The sequence below is a fragment of the Arachis stenosperma genome, chromosome 9 (genome assembly GCF_014773155.1).
Source record: "Arachis stenosperma cultivar V10309 chromosome 9, arast.V10309.gnm1.PFL2, whole genome shotgun sequence".
NCBI lineage: Eukaryota > Viridiplantae > Streptophyta > Magnoliopsida > Fabales > Fabaceae > Arachis > Arachis stenosperma.
The window spans coordinates 26,329,943-26,355,855 of NC_080385.1; the positions used below are offsets into that span (position 1 = coordinate 26,329,943).

The 25,913-nt window shown below is 31.1% G+C and overlaps 1 protein-coding gene and 1 pseudogene across 2 annotated transcripts; one reads left to right on the forward strand and one right to left on the reverse strand.

Moving 5' to 3' along the window:
* The first annotated feature begins 14,136 nt into the window (after positions 1 to 14,136).
* Positions 14,137 to 16,388, forward strand: LOC130950922 (carotene epsilon-monooxygenase, chloroplastic-like). 2 transcript variants are annotated; one of them, XM_057879525.1, is made up of 6 exons: positions 14,137 to 14,264; positions 14,394 to 15,065; positions 15,174 to 15,281; positions 15,545 to 15,627; positions 15,754 to 15,916; positions 16,158 to 16,388. In XM_057879525.1, the coding sequence occupies exons 2-6, from the start codon at positions 14,889 to 14,891 to the stop codon at positions 16,185 to 16,187; spliced, it is 561 nt and encodes a 186-aa protein (XP_057735508.1). In that variant the 5' UTR covers positions 14,137 to 14,264; positions 14,394 to 14,888; the 3' UTR covers positions 16,188 to 16,388. The 2 variants fall into 2 exon arrangements, 1 of the variants encoding a protein (XP_057735508.1); XR_009073770.1 differs by lacking the exons at positions 14,137 to 14,264; positions 16,158 to 16,388 and adding an exon at positions 15,368 to 15,454 and having other exon boundaries at positions 14,934 to 15,065; positions 15,754 to 15,910.
* Positions 16,389 to 16,606: 218 nt separating this feature from the next.
* On the reverse strand, positions 16,607 to 17,389 carry LOC130949284 (short-chain dehydrogenase reductase 3b-like; annotated as a pseudogene).
* Positions 17,390 to 25,913: the final 8,524 nt, after the last annotated feature.

Here is a 25,913-nt window from a genome sequence, read left to right on the forward strand (position 1 = left end):
CGCCGCCGGTGCTGATGAAGAGGTGAATAGGAGAGACGTTGAGACAGAGCATCGCGCAAAGAGATAGAGAGACTGACGGGAGGGCGTGCACGCATGAGGGGAGGAAGGCACCGCGAGGAGCATCGCGCCACTGCTGCTGTCCGTGCCCTCATCGTCGCCTACCTTTTCTAAAAAAATTATATGGTATATATTTTCATTCACAAAATTATGTGGTTTTTTCAAAATTTTTTGTATTTTTCTTTAAATATTTATTGTAAAAAATTGTCTTTAAAATTATATATAAATAGAAATTTCATTAAAAATACAAATTTATAAATTTAAACTTATAAAATTGTGAAGATTAACATAAAATGATTGTATAAACTAGGGATGTAAATGAAGCGCGACGAGACGGGACAGCGATAGGGGAGGCCTCTCCGATCACTGGTACACGGAATCGTGATCGCACACTTTTCTTCACAACTCCGTGCAGCTGACCAGCAAGTACACTGGGTCGTCCAAGTAATAAAACCTTACGCGAGTAAGGATCGATCCCACAGAGATTGTTGGCTTGAAGCAAGCTATGGTCATCTTGTAAATCTCAGTCAGGTGGATTCAAATGATTATGGAGTTTTGATAATTAAAAGATAAATAAAACATAAAATAGGATAGAGATACTTATGCAACTCATTGGTGGGAATTTCAGATAAGTGTATGGAGATGCTTTGTTCCCTCTGAGCCTCTGCTTTCCTATTGTCTTCATCCAATCTTGCATACTCCTTTCCATGGCAAGCTATATGTTGGGAGATCACCGTTGTCAATGGCTACTGTCCATCCTCTCAGTGAAAATGGTCCAGCTACGGGTTACGTAGGGCTAATCATCTGTCGGTTCTCACTCTGTTGGAATTGGATCCATTGATCCTTTTGCGTCTGTCACTACGCCCAGCACTCGCGAGTTTGAAGCTCGTCACAGTCATCCCATCCCAGATCCTACTCGAAATACCACAGACAAGGTTTAGACTTTCTGGATCTCAAGAATGCTGCCAATGGATTCTAGCTTATACCACGAAGACTCTGATCTCACGGAATGGAAGGCTCTGTTGTCAGGAGAGGCAACCATGCATCGTGAACCAGGAGGCCAAGAGATACACACTCAAGCTATTACAGATAGAACAGAAGTGGTTGTCAGGCACGCGTTCATAGGTGAGAATGATGATGAGTGTCATGGATCATCACATTCATCAGGTTGAAGTGCGAGTGAATATCTTAGAATAAGAATAAGCTTGAATTGAATAGAAAAACAGTAGTACTTTGCATTAATTCATGAGGAATAGGAGAGCTCCACACCTTAATCTATGATTTGTAGAAATTCCACCGTTGAAAATAAATAAGAACTGGAGGTCTAGGCATGGTTGAATGACCAGCATCCCCAAATATGAAAATGTAGCATCCAAAATGTCGAATATAATAGTGAAAAGTCCTATTTATACTAAACTAATCACTAGGGTTTACAGAAATAAGTAAATATTGCAGAAATCCACTTCCGGGGCCCACTTGGTGTGTGCTTAGGCTGAGCATTAGAGCTTTCACGTGCATAGGCTTTTCTTGGAGTTAAATGCCAGCTTGGGTGCCAGTTTGGGCATTTAACTCTAGCTTTTATGCCAGTTCTGGCGTTTAACGCCAGAAAAGGGTAAAAAACTGGCATTTAAATGCCAGTTTCCGCTATCAAATCTCGGAGAAAGTATAAACTATTATATATTGCTGGAAAGCCCAAGATGTCTACTTTTCAACGCAATCGAGAGCTCGCCAATTGGGCTTTTGTATCTTGAGAAAATCCATTTCGCATGCAGGAGGTTCAGAATCCAACAGTATATGCAGTCCTTTTTCAGCCTCTAAATCAGATTTTTGCTCAGGTCCCTCAATTTCAGCTAGAAAATACCTGAAATCACAGAAAAATACACAAACTCATAGTAAAGTCCAAAAATATGAATTTTGTATAAAAACTAATAAAAATATACTAAAAAGTAGCTAAATCATACTAAAAACTATATAAAAACAATGCCAAAAAGCGTATAAATTATCCGCTCATCACAACACCAAACTTAAATTGTTGCTTGTCCCCAAGCAACCAAAAACAAAATAGGATAAAAAGAAGAGAATATACAATAAATCTCAAGACATCAATGAAGCTTAGTTCCAATTAGATAAGCGGGGCTAGTAGCTTTTTGCTTCTAAACAGTTTTGGCATCTCACTTTATCCTTTGAAGTTCAGAATGATTGGCATCCATAGGAACTCAGAATTCAGATAGTGTTATTGATTTTCCTAGTTTAGTATGTTGATTCTTGAACACAGCTACTTATGAGTCTTGGCCGTGACCCTAAGCATTTTGTCTTCCATTATTACCATCGGATACATAAATGCCACAGACATATAACTGGGTGAACCTTTTCAGATTGTGACTCAGCTTTGCTGAAGTTCCCAATTAGAGGTGTCCAGAGTTCTTAAGCACACTCTTTTTGCTTTGGATCACGACTTTAACCACTCAGTCTCAAGCTTTTCACTAGGACCTTCATGACACAAGCACATGATTAGGGACGGCTTGATTCAGCCGCTTAGGCCAGGATTTTATTCCTTTGGGCCCTGCTATCCACTGATGCTCAAAGCCTTGGATCCTTTTTACCCTTGCCTTTTAGTTTAAAAGGCTGTTGGCTTTTTCTGCTTGCTTTTTATTTTTCTTTCAATTTTTTTCGCCATTTTTTTTTCGCAAGCTTTGTATTTTTCACTGCTTTTTCTTGCTTCAAGAATCAATTTCATAATTTTTTTTCAGATTATCAATAACATTTCTCCTTTTTCATCATTCTTTCAAGAGCCAACAATTTTAACATTCATAAACTTCACCATAAAAAATATGCACTGTTGTCAATGGCTACCGTCCATCCTCTCAGTGAAAACGGTCTAGCTACGGGTTACGTAGGGCTAATCATCTGTCGGTTCTCACTTCTGTCAAAATAAGATCCAATGACCCTTTTGCGTCTGTCACTACGCTCAACAGTCATAAGTTTGAAGCTCGTCACAGTCATCCCATCCCAGATCCTACTCGGAATACCACAGACAAGGTTTAGATTTTTCGGATCTCAAGAATGCTGCCAATGGATTCTATCTTATACCACGAAGACTCTGATCTCACGGAATGGAAGGCTCTGTTGTCAGGAGAGGCAACCATGCATTGTGAACCAGGAGGCTAAGAGATACACACTCAAGCTATTACAGATAGAACGGAAGTGGTTGTCAAGCACGCGTTCATAGGTGAGAATGATGATGAGTGTCACGGATCATCACATTCATCAGGTTGAAGTGCGAGTGAATATCTTAGAATAAGAATAAGCTTGAATTGAATAGAAAAACAGTAGTACTTTGCATTAATTCATGAGGAACAGCAGAGCTCCACACCTTAATCTATGAGGTGTAGAAACTCCACTATTGAAAATACATAAGAACTCGAGGTCCAGGCATGGCCGAATGACCAGCCTCCCCAAATATGAAAATGTAGCATCCAGAATGTCGAATACAATAGTGAAAAGTCCTATTTATACTAAACTAGTCACTAGGGTTTACAAAAATAAGTAAATATTGCAGAAATCTACTTTCGAGGTCCACTTGGTGTGTGCTTGGGCTGAGCATTAGAGCTTTCACGTGCATAAGCTTTTCTTGGAGTTAAACACCAGATTGGGTGCCAGTTTGGGCGTTTAACTCCAGCTTTTATGCCAGTTCTGGCGTTTAACGCCAGAAAAGGGTAAAAAGCTGGCGTTTAAACGGCAGCTTGCGCTATCAAATCTTAGACAAAGTATGGACAATTATCTATTTCTGGAAAGCCCAAGATGTCTACTTTCCAACGCAATTGAGAGCGCACCAATTGGGCTTCTGTAGCTCGAGAAAATCCATTTCGCGTGCAGGAGGGTCAGAATCCAACAGCATCTGCAGTCCTTTTTCAGCCTCTGAATCAGATTTTTGCTCAAGTCCCTCAATTTCAGCCAGAAAATACCTGAAATCACAGAAAAACACACAAACTTATAGTAAAGTCCAGAAATGTGAATTTTGCATAAAAACTAATAAAAATATACTAAAAAGTGGCTAAATCATACTAAAAATTATATAAAAACAATGCCAAAAAGCGTATAAATTATCCGCTCATCAATCACTGTCCTTAAATCTTAAAATTCTCGTTGTTTCTGCCTTGATCCCCGCCTTAGAGGATAACTAAGGCACATTTCTTATTCTCTATTTTTGGGTAATCCCCACAAGAATCCACATTCTCTATCTCTATATTCTCATATATATATATATATATTAGTGGAACCACTACAAAAAATGTGTGAAATAAAGAATAAATTGGAGCTACTATGTACATTAGATATAATGATGTAATGGAATTGAAATTCGATATATATAAGTCTATATATAAGAAGGTCGATCTGAATATTTAAATACATATTGTAGATTAATCCATATTATATTATAGCGTAAAAGTTTTTGCACTATATATATATATATATATATATATATATATATATATATATATATATATATATATATATATATATATATATATATATATATTGAAACAATATAGAAATATATCTTGTCTAAATTCTAAAATAATAAATTAATTAAAATTTAACATCTAAATTTAAAAAAAGAAACATAATATAAAAAGTAAAATAAGTCTTAAGAAAAAAATATATATAACAAATGAGACTACTAAAATACATATAGTAATATCTAAAATATTAAGAATAATTAAGTAAACTTGTATTATTCAAAGACCATGGCGAACAGAGCAGGGATCTCCGCTCGATCCCTACCTTTGTCTTGGGAAAATTTTTTTCCATCTTCGGTTTCTAATTAGAACAATACCCGCAAATATTTCTGTGTCTTAGGAAGTTTTTTCACTCTTATAAAAACAAATAAAAAATGCATAATTTTTTTCTTGCTTGTACTGGTGTGAAATAATAAAAAATTTGTTGATGACTTCAAAGATTAGTGTCAACTATGCGATATGTGATATGTGAGGTGGTCACAATAAATAAGTTTGTTTTTTTTTATTAGTCATTGGTGCTTTCTAAGGAATATAAATAAAAGGCTTTGCTATAGAAAATTTTTGAACCCAAAAATTATAAAAACTGCCTTTTATGCTGATACAACGAAATGTAAATAATGTCGACGACTGATTGGCAAAATTTGAGGTACGTGGTAGTATATTCGATTTCGCATAGATGACATAGGCAGCTCATCTTTGTTTTGTTTACCATTATTTTTGTTTTGCTTTCTTTTCGTTTCTTATTAACCTTTGCTCACCAAAAAATACAAACTTTATCCATGGTTGCTCCCTCTTTAGACTCTCTGCTGCTTTCATAGTTATCAAATCCAATTCGATTTGGCCAGTTCAACCGAAAATTCAGTTATCTAATTATTTGGCCAGACTAAGTCACTCTTCAAACTGTCCAAACATCAGACCAGATAAAAACCGATTTTGACCTGTGAGGTTTTCTTAATCAAACCGATGACTCGGCCAATTTAAGTAATTCGGACCGCATCATGCATTTTTTTAGAAAAGGACAAATAGGTTATTGACCGTTTGATTCGCAGACATTTAAGTTTTCAAGGATTTTAAAATACATCTAAATTCCTATCCTTTTCAAAACTAGGACATATCGATCTCTCATGTTTACTTGGGTCGTGACTCCTGTTGTACTGACCTAGTTGATATGGATGCACACGTGAAAGAGTTTTTAAAATTGGTCAAATTAGACTCAAAGATGGATATGTCCAAATTTTAAAAATGTCAGAAGACTTAAATGTATTTTTAAATTCTCAAGAACTTAAATATATGCAGATTAAAAAGTCAAGAACCAATTTGTCCTTTTTTTTTAATATTTCGGAAACGACGCTATTTCACTTCAGCAAAAGTTCAAACGCTTTTGCCCTAGGCCTACCTTCTTTGTGTGGTCACTCTCTGCTTAAGCCTGAAGCTTGAGCTCACTCACCTCTCTCACTGGTTCTCGCACTCAAGCTGTCTCCCTCTCTCGTCTCCGATCTCCCATCAAGCTCGTCGTCGGTCTCTGTGTTGTCAATCGTCACCCTCTCGCACTGGGTCGCGCTCGCGTCCCTTCCCTGCGCTCGTCGTCGCTAGCAGCAGAAGCAACAGGTCCCGGCTGGTCGTCTTCGTCGCTCACCGTCTCGCACTCAGTCGCGCGCCTTCCTTCTGCTCTCGGCGTCAGAGGCAGAAGCAGAAGGTCCTGGGGCTGGTCGTCGTTGTCGTCTTCTTGCTTCAGGTCTCACCGTCAGCTTCTTTCATGCAACCCGAACCGATTTGGTGAGTTCCGAAAAATTCTCCCGTTCTCTGTTTTAGTTTGTTGCTGTAATTCATCACTGCACTTTGATTTTGTTGCTGAAAGGTGTATTTATTACTGAAAATATCACTGAACTAGTTTTTTCCTTAAAAAATTATCACTGACAATAATTTGTTACCTTGAATAATATGTTGAAAATATTACTGAGCTAGTTTTTGTTGTTGCTGAAAATCATCACTAAGTTGTTGTTGAATAATCCAGCTTCTTGGACGGAACCGCCGCCGCCATTCATCTGTGTTGGCGTCTCCGCGGCCTCTTCCCTCTCCTTCTCCACGGTGTCTCCCCTTTCTAGCTCGGCACGTCTTCCATTCACAGGTGAAATCGCTGCTCGAGGCCTTCAGCTGGTGCGCCGTGGTGTCGCTGTCGTCCCGCCGTCGTCTTCCTACTGTCAGTGGAAGGTTAGTGAAACTGATTTACTGATTTGAGGTTATTAGAAAGTTGAGTCTGTTACTCTGTTTCAAGGATTTGAGGTTGAATTTGTGATTTGTGATTTGTCATTTTTGGGTCTTCTGTAATGCTGTTGATTTGAGTTTGGAATTTGTGATTATTGACTAGTGACTTGTTAAGCTGCTGTTTTGTTATGGCACTGAGTGTTTTGAATTTGTGATTTGTGATTTGTGATTTGTAATTTGTGATTAGTGATTTTGTTATGCTGCTGTTTTGAATTAATTTAGGGGTGATTATTTGTTATGCTGCTGTTTTGATGGCTTTGTTTTGTAATTGTTAGTTGCTGATGGCTTTGAAATTTTTGTTCAAATTTACTGATGGCTCTGTTTTGTAATTACTAGTTGCTGATGACTCTGAAATACGAGGGGGTTGTAACTTTAGTTAAATCAACACTAATTTAATGGCCACTTTAATTTCTTAAAAAAATCCTTCTCTCATTCACTTTTTAGATTTTGTTCTATGTCTAAATCTGGAGAATTTGTAAATTTTTGTGCCTTGCAAATGAATGAATGATAATGCAGGTAACATGAAAGACAAATTTTGCCGGATGTAGTGAAGATATAGATGAGATGTATGATGAATTGTTTAAAAATTATGGAAAAGTGGTATTTAAGAGGAAAGATTAAAAGCCTGCTACTGCAGAGGTTGATGATGATGCCGAAAGCCTATCGTGTAAGCCTCAAAAGCAGTATATTAAACTTGCAACTTCGTTTTTATATGCAATCTATCATTTTTAGTGGCGTCTGTCTTATATCAGGTTTCTTCTTGTATTTTGATAAAGATCATATGGAAATAAAATCAAATGCTGGTTGGTGCTGAATGAGTAGGGTAGCTACTTGCCAATGCCATATATAAATAAACTGATGAATGATGATGATGGTAGTGGAAGGAGAGTCAAAGTGTATAGGTAGTTGGTGATATGTTATGCTTTCTTATTCAATGACTACTTGTTATGTTGATACTTCAACTTGGAAACAACACTAGATCTCGTTTATGGCTTGCTCAACAAGAAGAATCTGTTGCTAAGAGAGCTCTCTTACAACAGAACGTTGTCTAAGATTAAACCGAAAAGGTCATCTTGCAAGGTTCAGGTTCATGTTCAGCTAGCATAATAACACAGAATGATCAACATTTTCTAACTGAACTAGCTCAACATTCTTTTGAAATTGATAATCCTTTGTCTCCTTACATTTCTAAATTAGAATTTGAGGTGTTAAATGATCCTGTTAACCCTCAGTCAAAATTTAATATTTAGATGTTTCTTTTTACTATTTAACCTTTGAGTTTGTATTTGGTTAAGATCATATGAAGTTGGTTGATGATTTTTTGTGTAATGTTTTAAATTTGGAAGATATTTTAGGATGTTTATTTATAATTTATTTATTATTTTATTCTAAAACGGTTTTTCCGGTTGAACCACTGATTGGACCGGTTGGACCAATGAACCAATGAACCAGTGACTAAAACGGTTTGATGACCGGTCCGGTTTTCAGAACCTTGATTTTTTTGCATAAGCAGTTATGTCTAATACTTGATTTTTACTAATATGTTTGTGAAGAAATGTATTTTAACTTTTAATTTTATATTTATAATTTTACATATTTATTTAATTATGACCGGTTCAACCGGGTGAATCAGTGACCCACCGGTTGAACCAATGACCCAGTTGTATGACCGGGTCAACTACCGGTCCGGTTCTGACCTGCTTCTATTTTGCAGTGGCCTTTACTCGTCGCTGTGCTTTACCGCCGCCGTGGCCTCTCTCTTGGTTGCAACCCCATACGTTTTTGCCCTAGGCCTACCTTCTTTGTGTGGTCACTCTCTGCTTAAGCCTGAAGCTTGAGCTCACTCACCTCTCTCACTGGCTCTCGCACTCAAGATCTCTCCCTCTCTCGTCTCCGGTCTCCCATCAAGCTCGTCGTCGGTCTCTGTGTTGTCAATCGTCACCCTCTCGCACTGGGTCGCGCTCACGTCCCTTCCCTGCGCTCGTCGTTGATAAACCCATATTTCATGGTTTATTTTGTGCTCAATTGAGTGGTTTTTATCAACTCTTTACCCACTTATTCATACTATTTGCATGGTTTTACATTTGCCTTCCTAATTATGTGCTTTGATTGAAAACATGTTTCTTTGGACTTATATTTGCTTATTATTAATCCTCTCTTATTACCATTAGATGCCTTGATATGTGTGTTAAGTGTTTTCAGATATTATAAGGCAGGAATGGCTTGGAGGATGGAAAGGAAGCATGCAAAAGTGGAAGGAATACAAGAAGTTGGAGAAATTGCTAAGCTGTCCAGCCTGACCTCTTCGCACTCAAACGGCTATAACTGTAGCTACAGAGGTCCAAACGACGCGGTTCCAGTTGCGTTGGAAAGCTAACGTTCGGGGCTTCGATTTGATATATAATTTGCCATAGCTGCCCCGACGCCAAGTGACGCGGACGCGTGACCTGGCAGGAACGCAACCCGCGCGGCCGCGTGAGCCATGCGGCCGCGTCACTTTTTCGCGACCTGTACGGACCAGAAAGTGCTGGAAGTGACTTCTGGGCTATTTCTGACTCAGTTTTCGGCCCAGAGAACACATATTAGAGTTTATAAAGTGGGGAAATGCATTCATTCAAAAATATACATTCATAATTCTCTTTTTATTATTTTTTAAATGTAGTTTTCAGAAAGGGAGGTTCTCTCCTCTCTCTCTCTTAGGATTAGGATTAGAAATTAGGATTTTTAGAAATTAGGATTTAGGACTTCTCTTAGTTTTTGAGAGTGACTCTCGATTCAGGTTCAATGTTCCTTTTTATTTATTTTTCCAATTAAATTTATGAACTCTTCCATGTTACAGATTACACTTTTAAATTAATGCTATTTGAGATATTTCAGATCTATGATTGCTTTCTTTAATTTATGTTGTCGGTACTTATCCAAATTATTTTCATTCGAGCAGATAGTTTTCCTTTTGGCTTTGGTTAAATAACTGGCGACTCTTGAGTTATCAAACTCATTGTTAATTGAAAATTGGAATTCATCCACTTAACTTACCTTCATAGTTAGAGGTTAACAAAGTGGGAGAAAAATCCAATTTTCATTACAATTGATAAGGATAACCAGGATAGGACCTCCAGTTCCCATATCTTGCCAAGAGTTTATTTTACAGTTATTTATTTATTTTTATTGCTTTGAAAATATACTTGTGTCCATTGCCCAAACTCCAAAACCCCAATTTTACCTTTTTTATAGCCAATAATAAGAACATACCTCCCTGCAATTCTTTGAGAAGACGACCCGAGGTTTAAATACTCGGTTATCAAATTTAAAGGGGTTTGTTACTTGTGACAACCAAAACGTTTGTACGAAGGGATTTCTGTCGGTTTAGAGACTATATCTACAACGCGACTGTTTTTATGAAATTCTTTACTGGCAAAAATCCCAACATCAGTCGTCGCCAGCAGCAGAAGCAGCAGGTCCTGGCTGGTCGTCTTTGTCGCTCACCGTCTCGCACTCAGTCGCACGCCTTCCTTCTGCTCTCGGCGTCAGAGGCAGAAGCAGAAGGTCCTGGGGTTGGTCATCGTTGTCGTCTTCTTGCTTCGGGTCTCGCCGTCAGCTTCTTTCGTGCAACCCGAACCGATTTGGTGACTTCCAACAAATTTCCCCGTTCTCTGTTTCAGTTTGTTGCTGTAATTCATCACTGCACTTTGATTTTGTTGCTGAAAGGTGTATTTATTGCTGAAAATATCACTGAACTAGTTTTTTCCTTAAAAATCATCACTGACAATAATTTGTTACCTTGAATAATATGTTGAAAATATTACTGAGCTAGTTTTTGTTGTTGCTGAAAATCATCACTAAGTTGAATTTGTTAGTGATTGAACCTTGAATTTCTTGCCGTCTTGCTGAATAATCACTTAGTTAAATTTTTGTTAGTGATTGAAGCCTGAATTTGTTAGGGATTGAACCTTGAATTTGTTGTTAAAAATCATTAGAGTTAAATGTTACTGATTATCATGAACCTTGAACTGACTTGCTGAAATAATCACTTTGCTAAAGTTTTTTCTTTGAAAATCATCATTAAGTTGAATTTGTTGTTGAAAATTGTTCTGAGATGAATTTTTTTATTTTATTTTGGGGATAGAATTTTAATTTAAAAATGTCTTCATCACAAACACCATTAGAAACCGATTGTGTTATCTTATATTCTCTCTTGTTCATTTAAATTGAGAAATTATTTTGTATTAGTGACGAATTTATTATTATTTTTTTGCATAATCAGTTATGTCTAATACTTGATTTTTACTAATATGTTTGTAAAGAGATGTATTTTAACTTTTAATTTTATTTTTATAATTTTACATATTTATTTAATTATGACCGGTTCAACCGGGTGAATCAGTGACCTACCGATTGAACCAGTGACCCAGTTGTATGACCGGGTCAACTACCGGTCCGGTTCTGACCTGCTTCTGTTTGGTAGTGGCCTTTACTCGTCGCTGTGCTTTACCGCCGCCGTGGCCTCTCTCTTGGTTGCAGCCGGCGCTGCCATCGAATAATCAAATTTCATCTCAACAAGAATTAAAACAAGGAACTTCCGATATGAAATATAACAAAATGAACGATACATCAAATCACGTAGCACGATTATAGCGCATACTTCCACACAAATCATCCCAAGAAGAGCACCTAACATTCCCAAACTTAACGATTACCATTACTTAAATAAAAGTAACGAAAGAGTTTAGAAGAACTATTTTTCGCAGGTTATAATTTCTGGTCCTCCGTATGCACCATGCTCAACAATCATACTACAAGATGTGACATCGCTAGATAGAATATAGATTTTTTTTCAACAAAAATAGAAAGCGAACAAAACAAAACAAAGTCCAACAGAAAAATATCATCATAGCATAAGAGGCTTTAGGGCATAAGTAAATGTTAAAATCACCAAAAAAGCTTCACCATATTCCTTATTCCATAACCATTCCTCATCAACATCATCATCAAGACTGTAAAAGGCCAAAAATGATAAGAGTATTGCAAATAATTGAGAGAGCAGATTAGAAAAAGGACATAGATGTTGCATCCAAAATTAGAAGCTAGCATATATAAGAAAAAAAATAGTATCACCTGGAGATTCTACTTTTAAACATCAACAACAATAACAAAACGGAATATTCAAACACAATCAGTCAAAGTATAATAATAAAAAAAATATTTAGAATGAGCAAATGTAACATATGAAAAAAAATCCAAAATAAATGAACGAACTAAAAATAAGAAACTCATGAAAAGAAAATATTGATAAATTTGACATTTCCAAGATCAAACTATGATCAATTCATACTCATCATTTCTCACGTTAACAAGTTATGATCAAACAACTTAAAATTAAATCCAGTAACTCAAAATGAACCCATCAGTTTAAAAGAATTTAAACATTTTCAATCTTCATACATTGCAAATAAATACCAAAGCTGTCATAAAATTAGAAAAGTAATCAAATTTATATATATATATATATATATATATATATATATATATATATATATATATATATATTACAATGCCTACTTTATGATAATCTGTGAATATATATAAGGGAAAAACTTATATAAAGAATTTGTTCAACTTTAAGGAATTAGATAGCCAATCTTTTTCATCCAAAATCGCCAAAAATTCCTTCCAATATCCAAGACCTATAATTTCAATCTCACAAACCCAGAAAATCAATCTCCAAATCTTCGAGAATAAAAACAATAGTTGAGAATAGAGGAATTTTCAAAAAAATAAAATAAAATAAGGGTTAAAAAAATATCCAAGTTTCAGATCTTAACTAAAATGCAATGTTCATCTTTTACTCATCAACAAAAAGCAAGCGTTCATAATTTATATTTTACCTTCACATGAATTATTCGTTTGAGAGTAGACCAAGTTCCTTCATAATTAATAAATTGAGATACCACTCAAGCAAATATCCAGTTTAAAATCAAATTCAAACAACAAAATAGCATTATTGCTATCACAGTTACAGTTATATATTTGAAATCAGCTAATAAAAATAAAAGACAAACATCACTGAAATAAATAAATTATCAGAGCTGATTCTAACACACCCTCATCTATACATAAAGGAATTTTTTTGTCATGATAATACACATAAAATAAGTTGTTTGAACAGCCATTTAGGATGGCATTCGCGTCTAAATGTAATCCACTATCACAACAATAAAATCAAAGCATAGCACAGAATTATTAAAAGACACAGACACATCGGCTGTGGTGTGCACTTCTAAAGTCAGGCCAATCAAATTATTTAAACTTTCAGTTTCAAAATAATGAACATGATAATAAAAATTCACTTGAAAGTACGAAGTCATTTTGACATAATCACGAAAAATGTTTCTTAATCCAACTAATGATAAACCTGAAAAAGCATAAAGGTAGTATAATAGAAAGTCTTCTGAGCTTTACTTCCATCTAAATAGAATGGAAGGGATCCCAATTGAATAGATGAAAAGTTGTGTCAGCCAATAAAACATTATATTGTAAGCATTCAAAAGTTAAACAATTTCTCTCATTGTTCCTCAATTTAAGTCTGCAAAGCTAGCTCTTGTAAACCTCGTAAAATTAGTGTATAGTTAGTCAATAAATTAAATTTTAATTAAGAAAATTAAAAATATAAAACTAATATCAAAATATGATAGAGCTCTTCAAAACGAGAATTTTGATACCAATTTCAAAAATTTTGGCCCAAAATTGGACCGGATGGGCCAAACCGGTTGAATCGGGGCCCAAACCGGACCCATACTTAAAAAGGGGACAGAATCATCTTCTTCCCCATTATCATCATAAACGCTGAACAGCGTTGGGAGGAAGAAGAACTTCCATAACCCTCATCAATTTTCCAACTTCCATAACTTCCTCGTTTGAGCTCCGATCGCCACACCGTTCGCGGCCATGCGTCCAGCGCGTCGAGCTTTATATAACAGAAATTCGACATGAATAAATGAGATAGACTCTATGAAGGAGACTTTTTAATATAGCTTATATAGTTTAACATTATATTTACTCTCCTGTTATCGAAGCTGTTTACACTGCATTGAAAGAGGCAGAGGCTCGGTCCACTGATCTTTTTCCATATTGGAAGGCAAGTTCTTTCTCATTTCGCCAATCCATGATAAGAGTTTTCTTTCTGTATTGGTTATGCCACTTTTCATTCTTCTTATTTTTTTGCAGATTAACTTTCTTTGTAAGATTATCCCCAGACAAATAGAGGCTGAAGAGGCCGTTAGTATTATCAGGACGACGGTCGAAGATCTTATTAAAAAATGTAAAGAAATCGTAGAAGCTGAGGGAGAAAGAATTGATGATGAAGAATATGTGAATGACACCGATCCTAGTATTCTTCGGTTCTTGCTTGCCAGCAGAAAAGAGGTTCATTTACTTAATGCTAAATTACACAAACTTGGATATTGATTGATCATAGCTTAGCCAAGTAAATTGTATCTTAAAATTGTTTTCTGGTATGAAGAGCTTTTCTATGTTGATTATTTTTCTTGATAGTTCGTATGTTGCAGGTTTCGAGTGTGCAATTACGGGATGATCTTTTGTCACTATTAGTTGCTGGCCATGAGACCACTGGTTCCGTGTTAACCTAGACCCTTTATCTTCTAAGTAAGGTACAAATTTGCTTTTCTTTGCTCCTTTTCTTCTTTCTTGAAGATAAGATTTCTGTTTTTTTTGCAATCAACTTTATGAATTGATTAGTAAGCCTCCCTCCAATTTCGCCTCAGCATCAATGAGTTGCTCGCTGCATATATTGTGTCTCTATTTATGTATTTTGACATATCATTATGGATCAATCTCCTCTGAAGCGAGGAAGTTGCTAAAGTGAAAGTCTAATCACCCTTGAATTAAGATGGTAGGACTCACACATGATAGAAGTTACAAATTCAATAGTGATTAACCTTTTACTTTATTACTTTACAATTCTCCTTGCTTTAGAGAATCTTTTTCCATATGATTACTAGCATTGAGTGAAAAAATAAGAGTTTCACCATGGCTTTTCCGTCCCCCGACCTCCATTTTGTGCAAGATTCTTCTGCGTTGGCAAAAGCACAAGAAGAGGTAGACAGAGTTTTACAGGGAAGACATCCCGCCTATGAAGATATTAAAGATCATAAGTTCTTGACACGCTGCATCATCGAGTCACTCCGTCTCTATCCACATGCTCCAGTAGGTTCCTATGCTTCTCAGAATGATTTTGTAATAATTTGGGTTGATAACATTTAAAATTGATGGCTAAAATTGTGAATAAATAAATAGCTAATTTTCATCCTGAAGGTGTTGATAAGAAGAGCTCAAGTTCCTGATGAACTTCCTGGTTCTTACAAAGTCAATGTTGGTCAAGATATTATGATTTCTGTGTACAATATACATCATTCTTCTGAGGTATATTCTTTTTCTTCTTTCATTTTCACTTTGCTACATGTTAATCTTAAAGGTGAAAACTCACATACAACTATCTTTATGTGAAGTTCATAGCTGAAAGCCGTTAGATTATTTGACAAGTTTGACTAAATTGTCATCGAAGGCTTTCAACGGTCAACTGAAAACAGCCGCATGTGAGTTTTTACCTAAATCTTGCATAATCAAGTGCTTTTGCCCACTTTCAAATTCACCATTTTGATCTATTCCACAAATGATTTTGCAAGGTTTGGGACAGGGCTGAAGAGCTTTTGCCAGAAAGATTCGACATGGATGGGCCGGTGCCGAATGAGACGAACACGGATTTCAGGTTTGCATTATATCATTGCAACAACAATAGTAATTCTTTTTCTCTGTCACTGTCACTTTTTGGTACATCTGTTACTTCTTGTGCACGCTAGCTTAGACTTTAATGTTGACTCGAAACATATGACAGATTCATTCCATTCAGCGGAGGCCCTCGCAAATGCATCGGCGACCAGTTCGCATTATTGGAGGCCACAGTTGCTCTTACAATCTTTCTACAGAACATGAACTTTGAGCTGGTTCCTGATCAAAATATCAGTATGACTACAGGAGCAACAATACATACAACAAATGTAAGGTTTTAATTACAATCTTGCTATGCATACATTCTTTAAAATAAGGTAAAGACTCACATGCAATTGTCTTTATATGAAATTGATAGTTGAAAACTGTTAGATGATGATTTAGTCAAACTTGTCAAATCATCTAATGGTTCTTAAATATCTACTTCACATGAAAACAACTGCATCTAAGTTATGATCATTTTGACACCAGTATTCTTAACAATCAACATATATCTTTTTGTTTCTACAGGGTTTGTACATGAAACTGAGCAAACGGTAGACAAGGTTTAACATTAACTATTTCTTAATTAACAAAATTGTTTAATAATAATAATCAGCATATTATACTCCTATGATGTTTCTTTTCCCCCCTCATTTTTCCCCTAGATGATTAGCACAAAGGTACATGCTAATATCTAGCAAATATGTATTCAATAGAAATTCTTTTCAATAATTCAATAATTCATTCATAATTTCTAAATGCTGTAAAGAAATTGAATTGAAAAGTGAAAAAGTACTCTTTTTATTTGCTTCATTTTCATTAATTTCTTAGTTATTGAAAAGAGAACTTCTTTTAGGTTTTCAAACGCACTAAATACATCCAAAACTTAAAAAATTTATTATTATACTCTTAAAATGTGCTCTTAAGACACAGGATAGTTAAACCCTTTATTGTTCGAGAGTGGCGCTCGCGCCAGATTACCGGCGGGCTAAGAAACCGCCATCAACAACTAAGTTATGGCCACTAATATAAGCAGATTGATGAGAAGCAAGAAACAAAGCTGTTTGAGCAACGTGAATTGGCTTCAACACAATCCTCTTCAAATTGGCACCAACAGCACCAGCACTTTCAAATTCACTTGCCTCCATACCAAGATCTCTACACGACAAAGGCGTGGCCATAACATAAGGCGAAATCGAATTAACCCTAATTCCATGAGCTTCAAGCTAACCACATGCCGAACGCACAAGACCCACAAGACCATGTTTAGCTGTGGTATATCCATGACTAGCCTTATTGCTACTAACTATAGTAGCCACACTAGCCGTGCAAATTATGGAGCCACGTGTCTTTGTTTCGACCATGACACGTGCCGTGTGTTTAATGCACGCGGCCGCTCCACGAAGATGCACGGCTAGTGTGTTGTCAAAGTCATTCAAATCCAAATCAAGAATGCTGGAACGAGAGCTAGCAACTCCAGCGTTGCAAAACATGATGTCCAAGCTTCCGTATTTGTTAACGGCAAAAGTAACGGTTTTTTCAACTTGTTTCTCGTCTCTAACGTCGCAGTGATGGTAACTAACCTTGTCTACGCCAATGGAAGTTGCTACTTGATGTCCCAATTCATCGTTGACGTCAGCTATAACTACAAATGCCCCGTTTTCCACAAATACCCTCGCTGTTTTTGCTCCTATTCCACTTGCTCCTCCGGTCACAATTGCAACCTTGCCTTCCAACCTGAAATTCATACCAGACTCCATATATTTTATGGGAGATATAATAACAAAACTCATTACATACCACCCTTTATATGGCAACCCTCTATATATAGCCATGAATTGCTAACTTTTTACTATTTTCTTAATCACTAAGGTTATTAATTGAAATTAATGTTGGATTAATGCTCTTGACCACCATTAATTATTAATGCTCTGGATAAGCTTTTATTTTCGCAAAATACTTTACTCTAATTTGAATAAATAGTTTAATTAAGCTCTTTTTGAAAAAATAAATTTAAATAATAAATACTTATATTAAAAGTAACTGATAAATAAGTTATTTTGTATTTAGTTTAATTTTAGTTTTAAAAGTGTTTATTTTTAAAAAAATTGTGACAAAAAATTTTTTATTATAAGAAAAATCATTTTTTTAACTTGCTCTATGAGCACTTAAATAGCTTTTTAGAAAGTTACAATTTGATTTTGAAAACTGTACCAAACATTAATAGTACTATTTTTTATAAGTCAAAAAAGTAATTTTTGAAACTTCTCAAACGGACCTTTATCAAAGATGGTTTTGAAATATAACTTTTAAAAGATGGAAACATCTATATTTGATAAATCATTATTATATTATTCTATAACGAATTGCATTTTGACACCAAGTATATTGACATATTATGTTCTGGTGATCGTTTGTATACGTTTTTCTTTTTAACTATTTTCTAAAAAAGTATTATGTAATGAATCATACATAAATTAATATTTAATAATTATTTATATTAAAATTTCATCAATAGTTCTAATATTCTAATTTATATCTTTTTAATTATTATTATTATTATTATTATTATTATTATTATTTGTTATATTCTGACGCTAAACATACTGACATGGCACATTTTGGTAACAATTTGTATATCTTTCTTTTAAGCTATTTTTTAAAAAAGTATTATGTAATTAATCATACGTAAATTAATATTTAATGATTAATTATGTTGAGATTTGTTAATATTTCTAATATTTTATTTCATATTAATTATTATGATTCTTTTTATATTTTCGTAAATTAATAATTTTAATATTTTATTTTATATTCGTTTAAAAATTATTACGAGGATGTTGATAATAATCTGTGAATGTTATACATAACGTTTCGTTTTACCATTCTTCACGCATTTTGGTGTCTGTCTACATGTTGATGCTATTTTGAAAAATATGTATTAAATAATTAGATTTGTTAATATTTAATTATTAATTAGGTGAGATTCGTCAATAGTTATAATGTTCTATATCATATTTTTTTAATAATTACCTTGATTCTTTTTTATATCTCTGTAAATATTATTATCTTTTAAATAATTTTTTATCTTATATAATTTTTGAATATAGTATATTTTTTATGAGGAGTGATAGAGAGGGTCATCAGAATTTATTATTTTTTTACCATCAGTTTATCATTCATTAATATTTAAAAGTATGAAATAAAGTATGTTATTAGATTAAAAAAAAATATACGAAGTTATTTTATTTAAGGTAAATATGAAAATAACTTATCTATTAGAAACATATTTCAGACATAAATATAAAAAAATAGATATTTTTTGTGTATTACACAGGTACATATACTAATTAAATTAAAAATGACTTTCAATAAATACAAACAGCAATAATTGTATTTGGTAAAATATTTTTTAAAATTCAAATAAACCACAAATAAATACAAATATAAAAATAAAATTGGATATTTATTAATATATAAAATTATATTAGATATTTTTAATTTTAATAAATACAAACTAATTTAAATTTTTTTTTTTTACGTTAGGTGTTTCAAAAGTATTCTTAATTTTAAACAAGTATAAACACATTTTTTAATTTATCAAACAATAAAAGTAGAAGTACTTTTTCAAAAAGTTTTATCAAATCAAACTTAAATGACACTTCCTATATCTCTATTTTAAAATATACATTTTCTTCCTCTATAAGAGTTAAATATATACACTTTAGTGTATTAAATTTAATTTTTTTATATATTTTATAATTATAATAAAATATTATAAATAAATAAAACTTTTACATTAATAAGAAATACATATTTCTTCTTATCATTAATATTATTGTAATAGTATTAATAATATATAAAATATATTTATCATTAATTTAATATGTTTTAGTTATATTTAATATTTTATCATTAATCATGAAATATATATAAAAAAAAAACAGATTAACTAATTTTACAACAAGTTAGAATATTTTATATTATATAATAATAGTAATTAATAATAACATGAACTATATATTTATTCTTAAAGTAACAAATTTTATTTATTTTTAATGTTTTTCATTAATCATACATAAAAAATTTAAATTAAATATTTTTGTAACAAGTTAAAATATTTGTTTTATTGTATAACATATTAAAAAAATAAAATTTTTTACGATAATAAGAATATATATTTATTATTATTATTATTTGAAAACTAAATAATTATTACTAATTAGTGATTATGGAAGATTATTTTTGTCAAATGAAATAAAATGTATTTTATTTAATTCTTGTAAAAGAGGGATAAAAAAATATTATTTAGAATCCAATATTGAGTGCCATGCATTTTCGCATAATTTAATTTTCTAATATAGTCATGTATTTATTAAAATAAAATATTTAAAATTTTCTATTGATAATAATCATAATATGCATTATTAAAACATATGTTAGTTAAATTTTTTTTATTACCATAATCATTGTTACATGTACCTTTTATTAGATATAAATTCGTAAACAATTTTATTTCCATGTTTCTATTGTTTTTCTATTGTGCCATCAATAAGTTTGAAGGTGATTGTAGTAAGTATGAAATTAAGAGTGCGTTCATGCTCAAATTTATAGTGTTGGCAATTAAAATAAAAACTCAAAATCTTAACATGAAAACCAAATTATTTTGTGATTATATTTATAATAATTTAAAAATTTTCCTAAATTTCTAAGAAAAATAATTTATGAGTGATTTTCTTAAGTTACTTATGATCATATCAATTTTTTTACTGTCATAATCATCGTTATATGTACCTTTCATCAGATAGAATTCGCATGGGCAATTCAACTTTTGTGTTTCTATTATCCTTCTATTGCGCCATTAATAAGTTCAAGGATGATAGCAGCAAGCATAAAATTAACAGTACATTCATGCTTAAATTCATAATGTTGACAATTAAAAAAATTTCAAAATCATAAAATTAAAAACATTATTTTTATAATTGTACTTATGATAATTTAAGTATTTTTTTTAAATGATCTCTTTTTTTTGTCTAAATGATATATTTTTTGTGGTTTTAAAATAAAATTGCATAAACAAGTAAGAGAACACAAAGAAACTATATTATGACCTCAGATTTTGTAGATAAATAAGAATTTACATACTATCTGTAACAGATTTCAAATGATAAAAAAATACGAGGTATAAAAGACATAGCAAAAACAAAAAGATATTGACAAAAGATTATAGTTAGATACTGGAATAAAAGATAAGGAAACAAAAAGATTGATAAATGTTTTTCTATTAGACTTTTAAAAAATCTATTCTTAGTAATCTAGGTTCGCGAAAGAATTTTTCTATTAGACTTTTAAGTAATCTGTCTTTGACAACCTAGATCAAAGGGATGAAATAAAGAGAATTAACATTAGACTGGATCTTTCAATTTCATCATATAATAAGTAAAGCAAATCACTCATCTCCCTTCTATACACATAAAAAAATATGCATATAAGCACCCATAAAATTTATTCATAAAAACTTCATAAAATGCCTTATAAATGTGTTGAAATAGACTCTAACAGATGATCAGCTTAAATGTGGGCCAAATCTTTCTAAAATAAAATTATAAAATCCAAAATTAAATGAAAGATATGACTCCTAGATTAATCTTAGCTAATTTAAATTAGATTTTATTTTATTTAATTATATCATATTTGATTTATTAAACTCCTAAAGATACTACTAAACAAATCATATTCAAATTAAATCTTTTGACAAATCCTAACAACAAATTCAATTAAATTCTAATTAAATAATTTTGAATGTTATGTATCCCAAAAAAAATTGGAAATGAACTCTTAGACTTCTTATGTCCTCATTTATCTCCCATAAACTTTGTCTTGTCTTTCTTAGCTAACAATTGATGTATTTCTTTATGTATGAATGCTGCCAAGTCAATACCGTTACTATTGAGATAAATTTTTAGTCTTTTTGATCTTCAAGACCGGCATAATGTAATTCTGTTAGTAACCAAATTCTTGTACATGACACGATAATCATTCTGTTTTTTGGCTCTAGAATGACAAAAATATCCTCTTGAGCACGTATCAATATGTTTGTAAAAAAAATTATCCAATTTAAAAATGGAATAAGTAATATAATGTAAAAATATAATTTTTTTAACACATGTCTATATTCTTTATTTTTATATTTATTTTATTTAAAAAATCCAACTATTTAATATTTTAAATATTTTTTATATGGCACATTCTAAGAAAAGAGAAAAAATAATAAAAATAATAAAAATTCACCTTTGTAAATAGTAAACTTTTATAAAAATATATTTTTTTTGTTAACTTTTTAAAATAAATTATACCTACTACCATTCTTTCTCTTCACACAAACACTTTTTCGCGATAAAATTATCCTTTTCGTATATTTATGACATTACTTAACTTTAGGTACTATGTATCAGGGTATCAGTGTATTAGTGCTTATGCTGCTTTCATTTTCTATGCAAACAAAACATGTCATACATATCACCAAATTTATAAGCTCATAAATGAATACTATTTTTTGGTGTGTAGATCAATGCATTATTAATTAATTTTTGGTTTATTAGTTTTCTGAAAAAAGAATAGTAATTTTCTAAAAGTGTGAGAAAATATTAAAAAAGGAGAAGGCCATATTCACTTGAAAAACTATTATTCACTTATTTTTTAAGGTCTAACTTTTTGCTCTCCTACTGAAAAGGGGGTACAAAGCCGCTTTACACCACTAATAGATTACTCAAGATTTAATTTAAAAGGCCTTACTTAATTTTGCAAGCTTTTGTTATTGTAAGTCAACTAAACAAAGTCTGAGATTCCTGCGAACCTGTAAATATGAGAAGCATGTCGCAACACAAAAAAAAAGATGATCACTGCTGCATTTCATTATTTCTGGAAGGAAAAAAAGACAAGTATGACACAATTATTAACAAGTAAATTATAGTTATTTTTAAATAATATAAAAATAACCATATATTATATACAACAAAAACTAATTATTAAATCAGTTATCCATATAAAATATATATTCCATTACAAAATATACATTAAAAATAATTTTTGGAATATACATAATATTTTTATAAAAAAAAAGAGTATTTATCTAAATTGTCCCCTAAATAATTTCAAAATGGATACTTTGGTTCTTAATTAATAAATTTTTATTGACTAAAAATTTTCAAAAATTATTCTTATCAGAGAGTTAGTCATTTTATCACTTTTAATCAAATTTTTAATATGCATACTAAATAAATAAATCTCTAACAAATTTTATTATACCACGATTAATTAAAAAATATCACTATAAGACACATTAGCTCTCTTTCATAACAATAAATAGACTGATTTATCTAACAAAAATAACTCTAAAAAATTTATAAAGAATAAAAATATATTAAAAATTAAAATATATAATTTAAAATTTTTTAAAGAATAATTTAAATATTTAAACTATAAAAATTAACTCAAAAATAAAAGAAAAATAGATTTTATAAACACTATGCTCGTTTTATGCAATATATATTAACTTGATATATTAATTTAATCAATTAAATTAATAATGTAAAAAATAAAAAAGGCCAAAAAATCGGTAAAATAAATTATTAAATGGCTCTCGTAAGTGGTAATTGAAGGAATCACTAAACTTGTACATCTCCATGTGTTAATTATTGTTTGATTTTTTTGTGACCAATTATTATTTGATATAACTGTATGATTATTTGGTCTAATTCTCGTAAAATATTTCTAATTGAAGAGAAATTTTAAATTTCTATGAAATCCTTTAATACATTGTCTTCAAATTAGTTTTACCAAGGTTTTTAAGCAATTTTTAATGCACTAAGGTGTAACAAAAAATTTGCGAGAATTCTATATACAATATATACTTTCTTTTTAAAATATTAAACAGTATCGATAATTGTGTTTTATATCCGCTCTTCAAAAATAAATTAATATTTTAGTCTAAAACACTTTGTTGATCACTAATTCTATTAAATATTTTTGTTTTCAGAATATTACATACATAGATAGATTGAGAAAAAAAAATTCTCAAGTCAAACATAATTTTTATTTTTCTCTTTTTTTATTTTTTATAGTGGGATTTAAAATTGAAAAAGCAAAAAAATACTAGAGATTCTAATCACCTAAAATGGTACTAACTGAATCTCAATAGCTAAAAAAAACCTTTATTAAATATGACAAATAAAAATTTTAGTGTTTACTGTCGTCTGATACTTTCATTTATGATTAATTTTTCTTTTAAATTTTTATTTTTAGCTGATGACGTGAAGATGAAGTAGCATTGTTATTTGGACCACTAATATATTGATTTTTCTATGATTTTTCAGCTACTTTTTTGGTCTTCAATTTGTCCCTCCTACTTGCTTTACTTCACGCCTCTTATTATCGGTTCCACAAAAAATTTTTCTCCCTATTAATTCATAATTATTTTATTGAATTAAATTCAAATAATTATACTAGCATATTCAATATATTAATCAAAGGGAATATTATTCTAAAATGGTAATGCTACTGTAAAAAGTAAAAGTTATTTCTTTTCGTAAATAAAAATTGTCAAAAAAATTATTACCATGAGCAATGCATATGTTTTTTTACAAGTTTAGTAAAAATTTTCACTCTTTACCAAATTTAATTTTTTACCACAGAAAATTTCTTCTAAAAAAATATTTTGATATTTTTTTTGGAACAAATGCAGAAAAGAGGAGAATTTGATTATATTTTTAAAGAGAAAATTTGACTATATTTTTAAGGATCATACTATATACTAAAATCGACCAACAATATAAAATATACATTAAAATATAAAATATATATTTAAATAAATTAAATTATACATAGATTTATACGTAAATATATAGTGATTGATTTTTTGTATGTAAATAGTAATACATAGGTTTATTTAGGCTAAACTATTTTAAAGGAATTCAAACCATTAAATCAACAAAAAAACATCAGAAAAATATATAAATAAGAACAGAGAATCTTATGAATTTTGCCACAGTTTTTATCTGAATGTATCACTAAAAAGTCTCCTTTATAGAGTCTATCACTACAAGAAAAACGTTGAGTACCATTGAATTTAGTGTCAGATGTTAGTGGCGAATTTTCTGTTATATTTACCGTCGAATTTTCTGTTATATTAGAGTAAATATGCAGTGTAAACGAGATACATGTATTTTTAAAAAAAAATAAAAATAATAAAAAAATATTAATATTATCAATAATCCAAATTTTTAGCATGTAATTAGTACATAAAAAAGTGGGTAGAAGAGATTAAAATGGATATTGATCAATTTTAGTCCATTTTAAATTATAGGGATTAACACGTTTACTTAAAAACCATTCAAATTAATACGGTTACCTCTTTTCTAACTACCTATTATAAATAGTGTGCGCATGACATGAGGATCCATTATTAATAGTATGCTGGAAACGTGTGTTTATTGTTAGGAGAGATTAATGGAATAATGAGAAGAGAATTGAAACGGTTATCTCTCACGTGAATAGTAGACAGTGGTAGATAACGTCAGAGATAACCGTTTGATGGAATAGTGGAAAGAGAATTGAAACGGTTATCTCTCATAGACACACGTTTCCAGCACACTATTAATAATGGACAGTTAATAATGGGTAGTTAGAAAAGAGGTAATCGTATTAATAACAGTGGACAACTGAATGGTTTTTAAGTAAACCTGTTAATCTCTATCATTTAAAATGGACTAAAATTGATCAAATATATCCATTTTAATCTCTTCTACCAACCTTTTTTATGTACTAATTATTATTTACATATTTTTTTAGTTTTTTATTTAATTTAAACTTTTACCGCTTATTTTTTTAATCTATATTTTCATTTCTCTTCTTTCAAATATTTATTACATATAATTTTGAAAGAATACTAATGTTATAAGTAAAAATTATAATCAAGATTCAATTGTTTTAAAAAATTAATATTGAGTGAATTTTATAACTATCAGTATAATTTTTTTATACTAATATCTAATTATATTTTTATATACATAGCGAGAAAAAATATTATTTTTAAATAACAAGTATAAAAAATAATCGTTTCTATTTGTGTAACAGACTTAACACCTAATTAAACGTAAAAATATACACGTTAAATTATTTTAAATTTTAGATCACAAATATTAAAATTAATTATTAATAAAAATTAGAATTTTTCATATAAAAATAATAACTAAAAATTTTATTATTTTATTTTTTATCTATAAA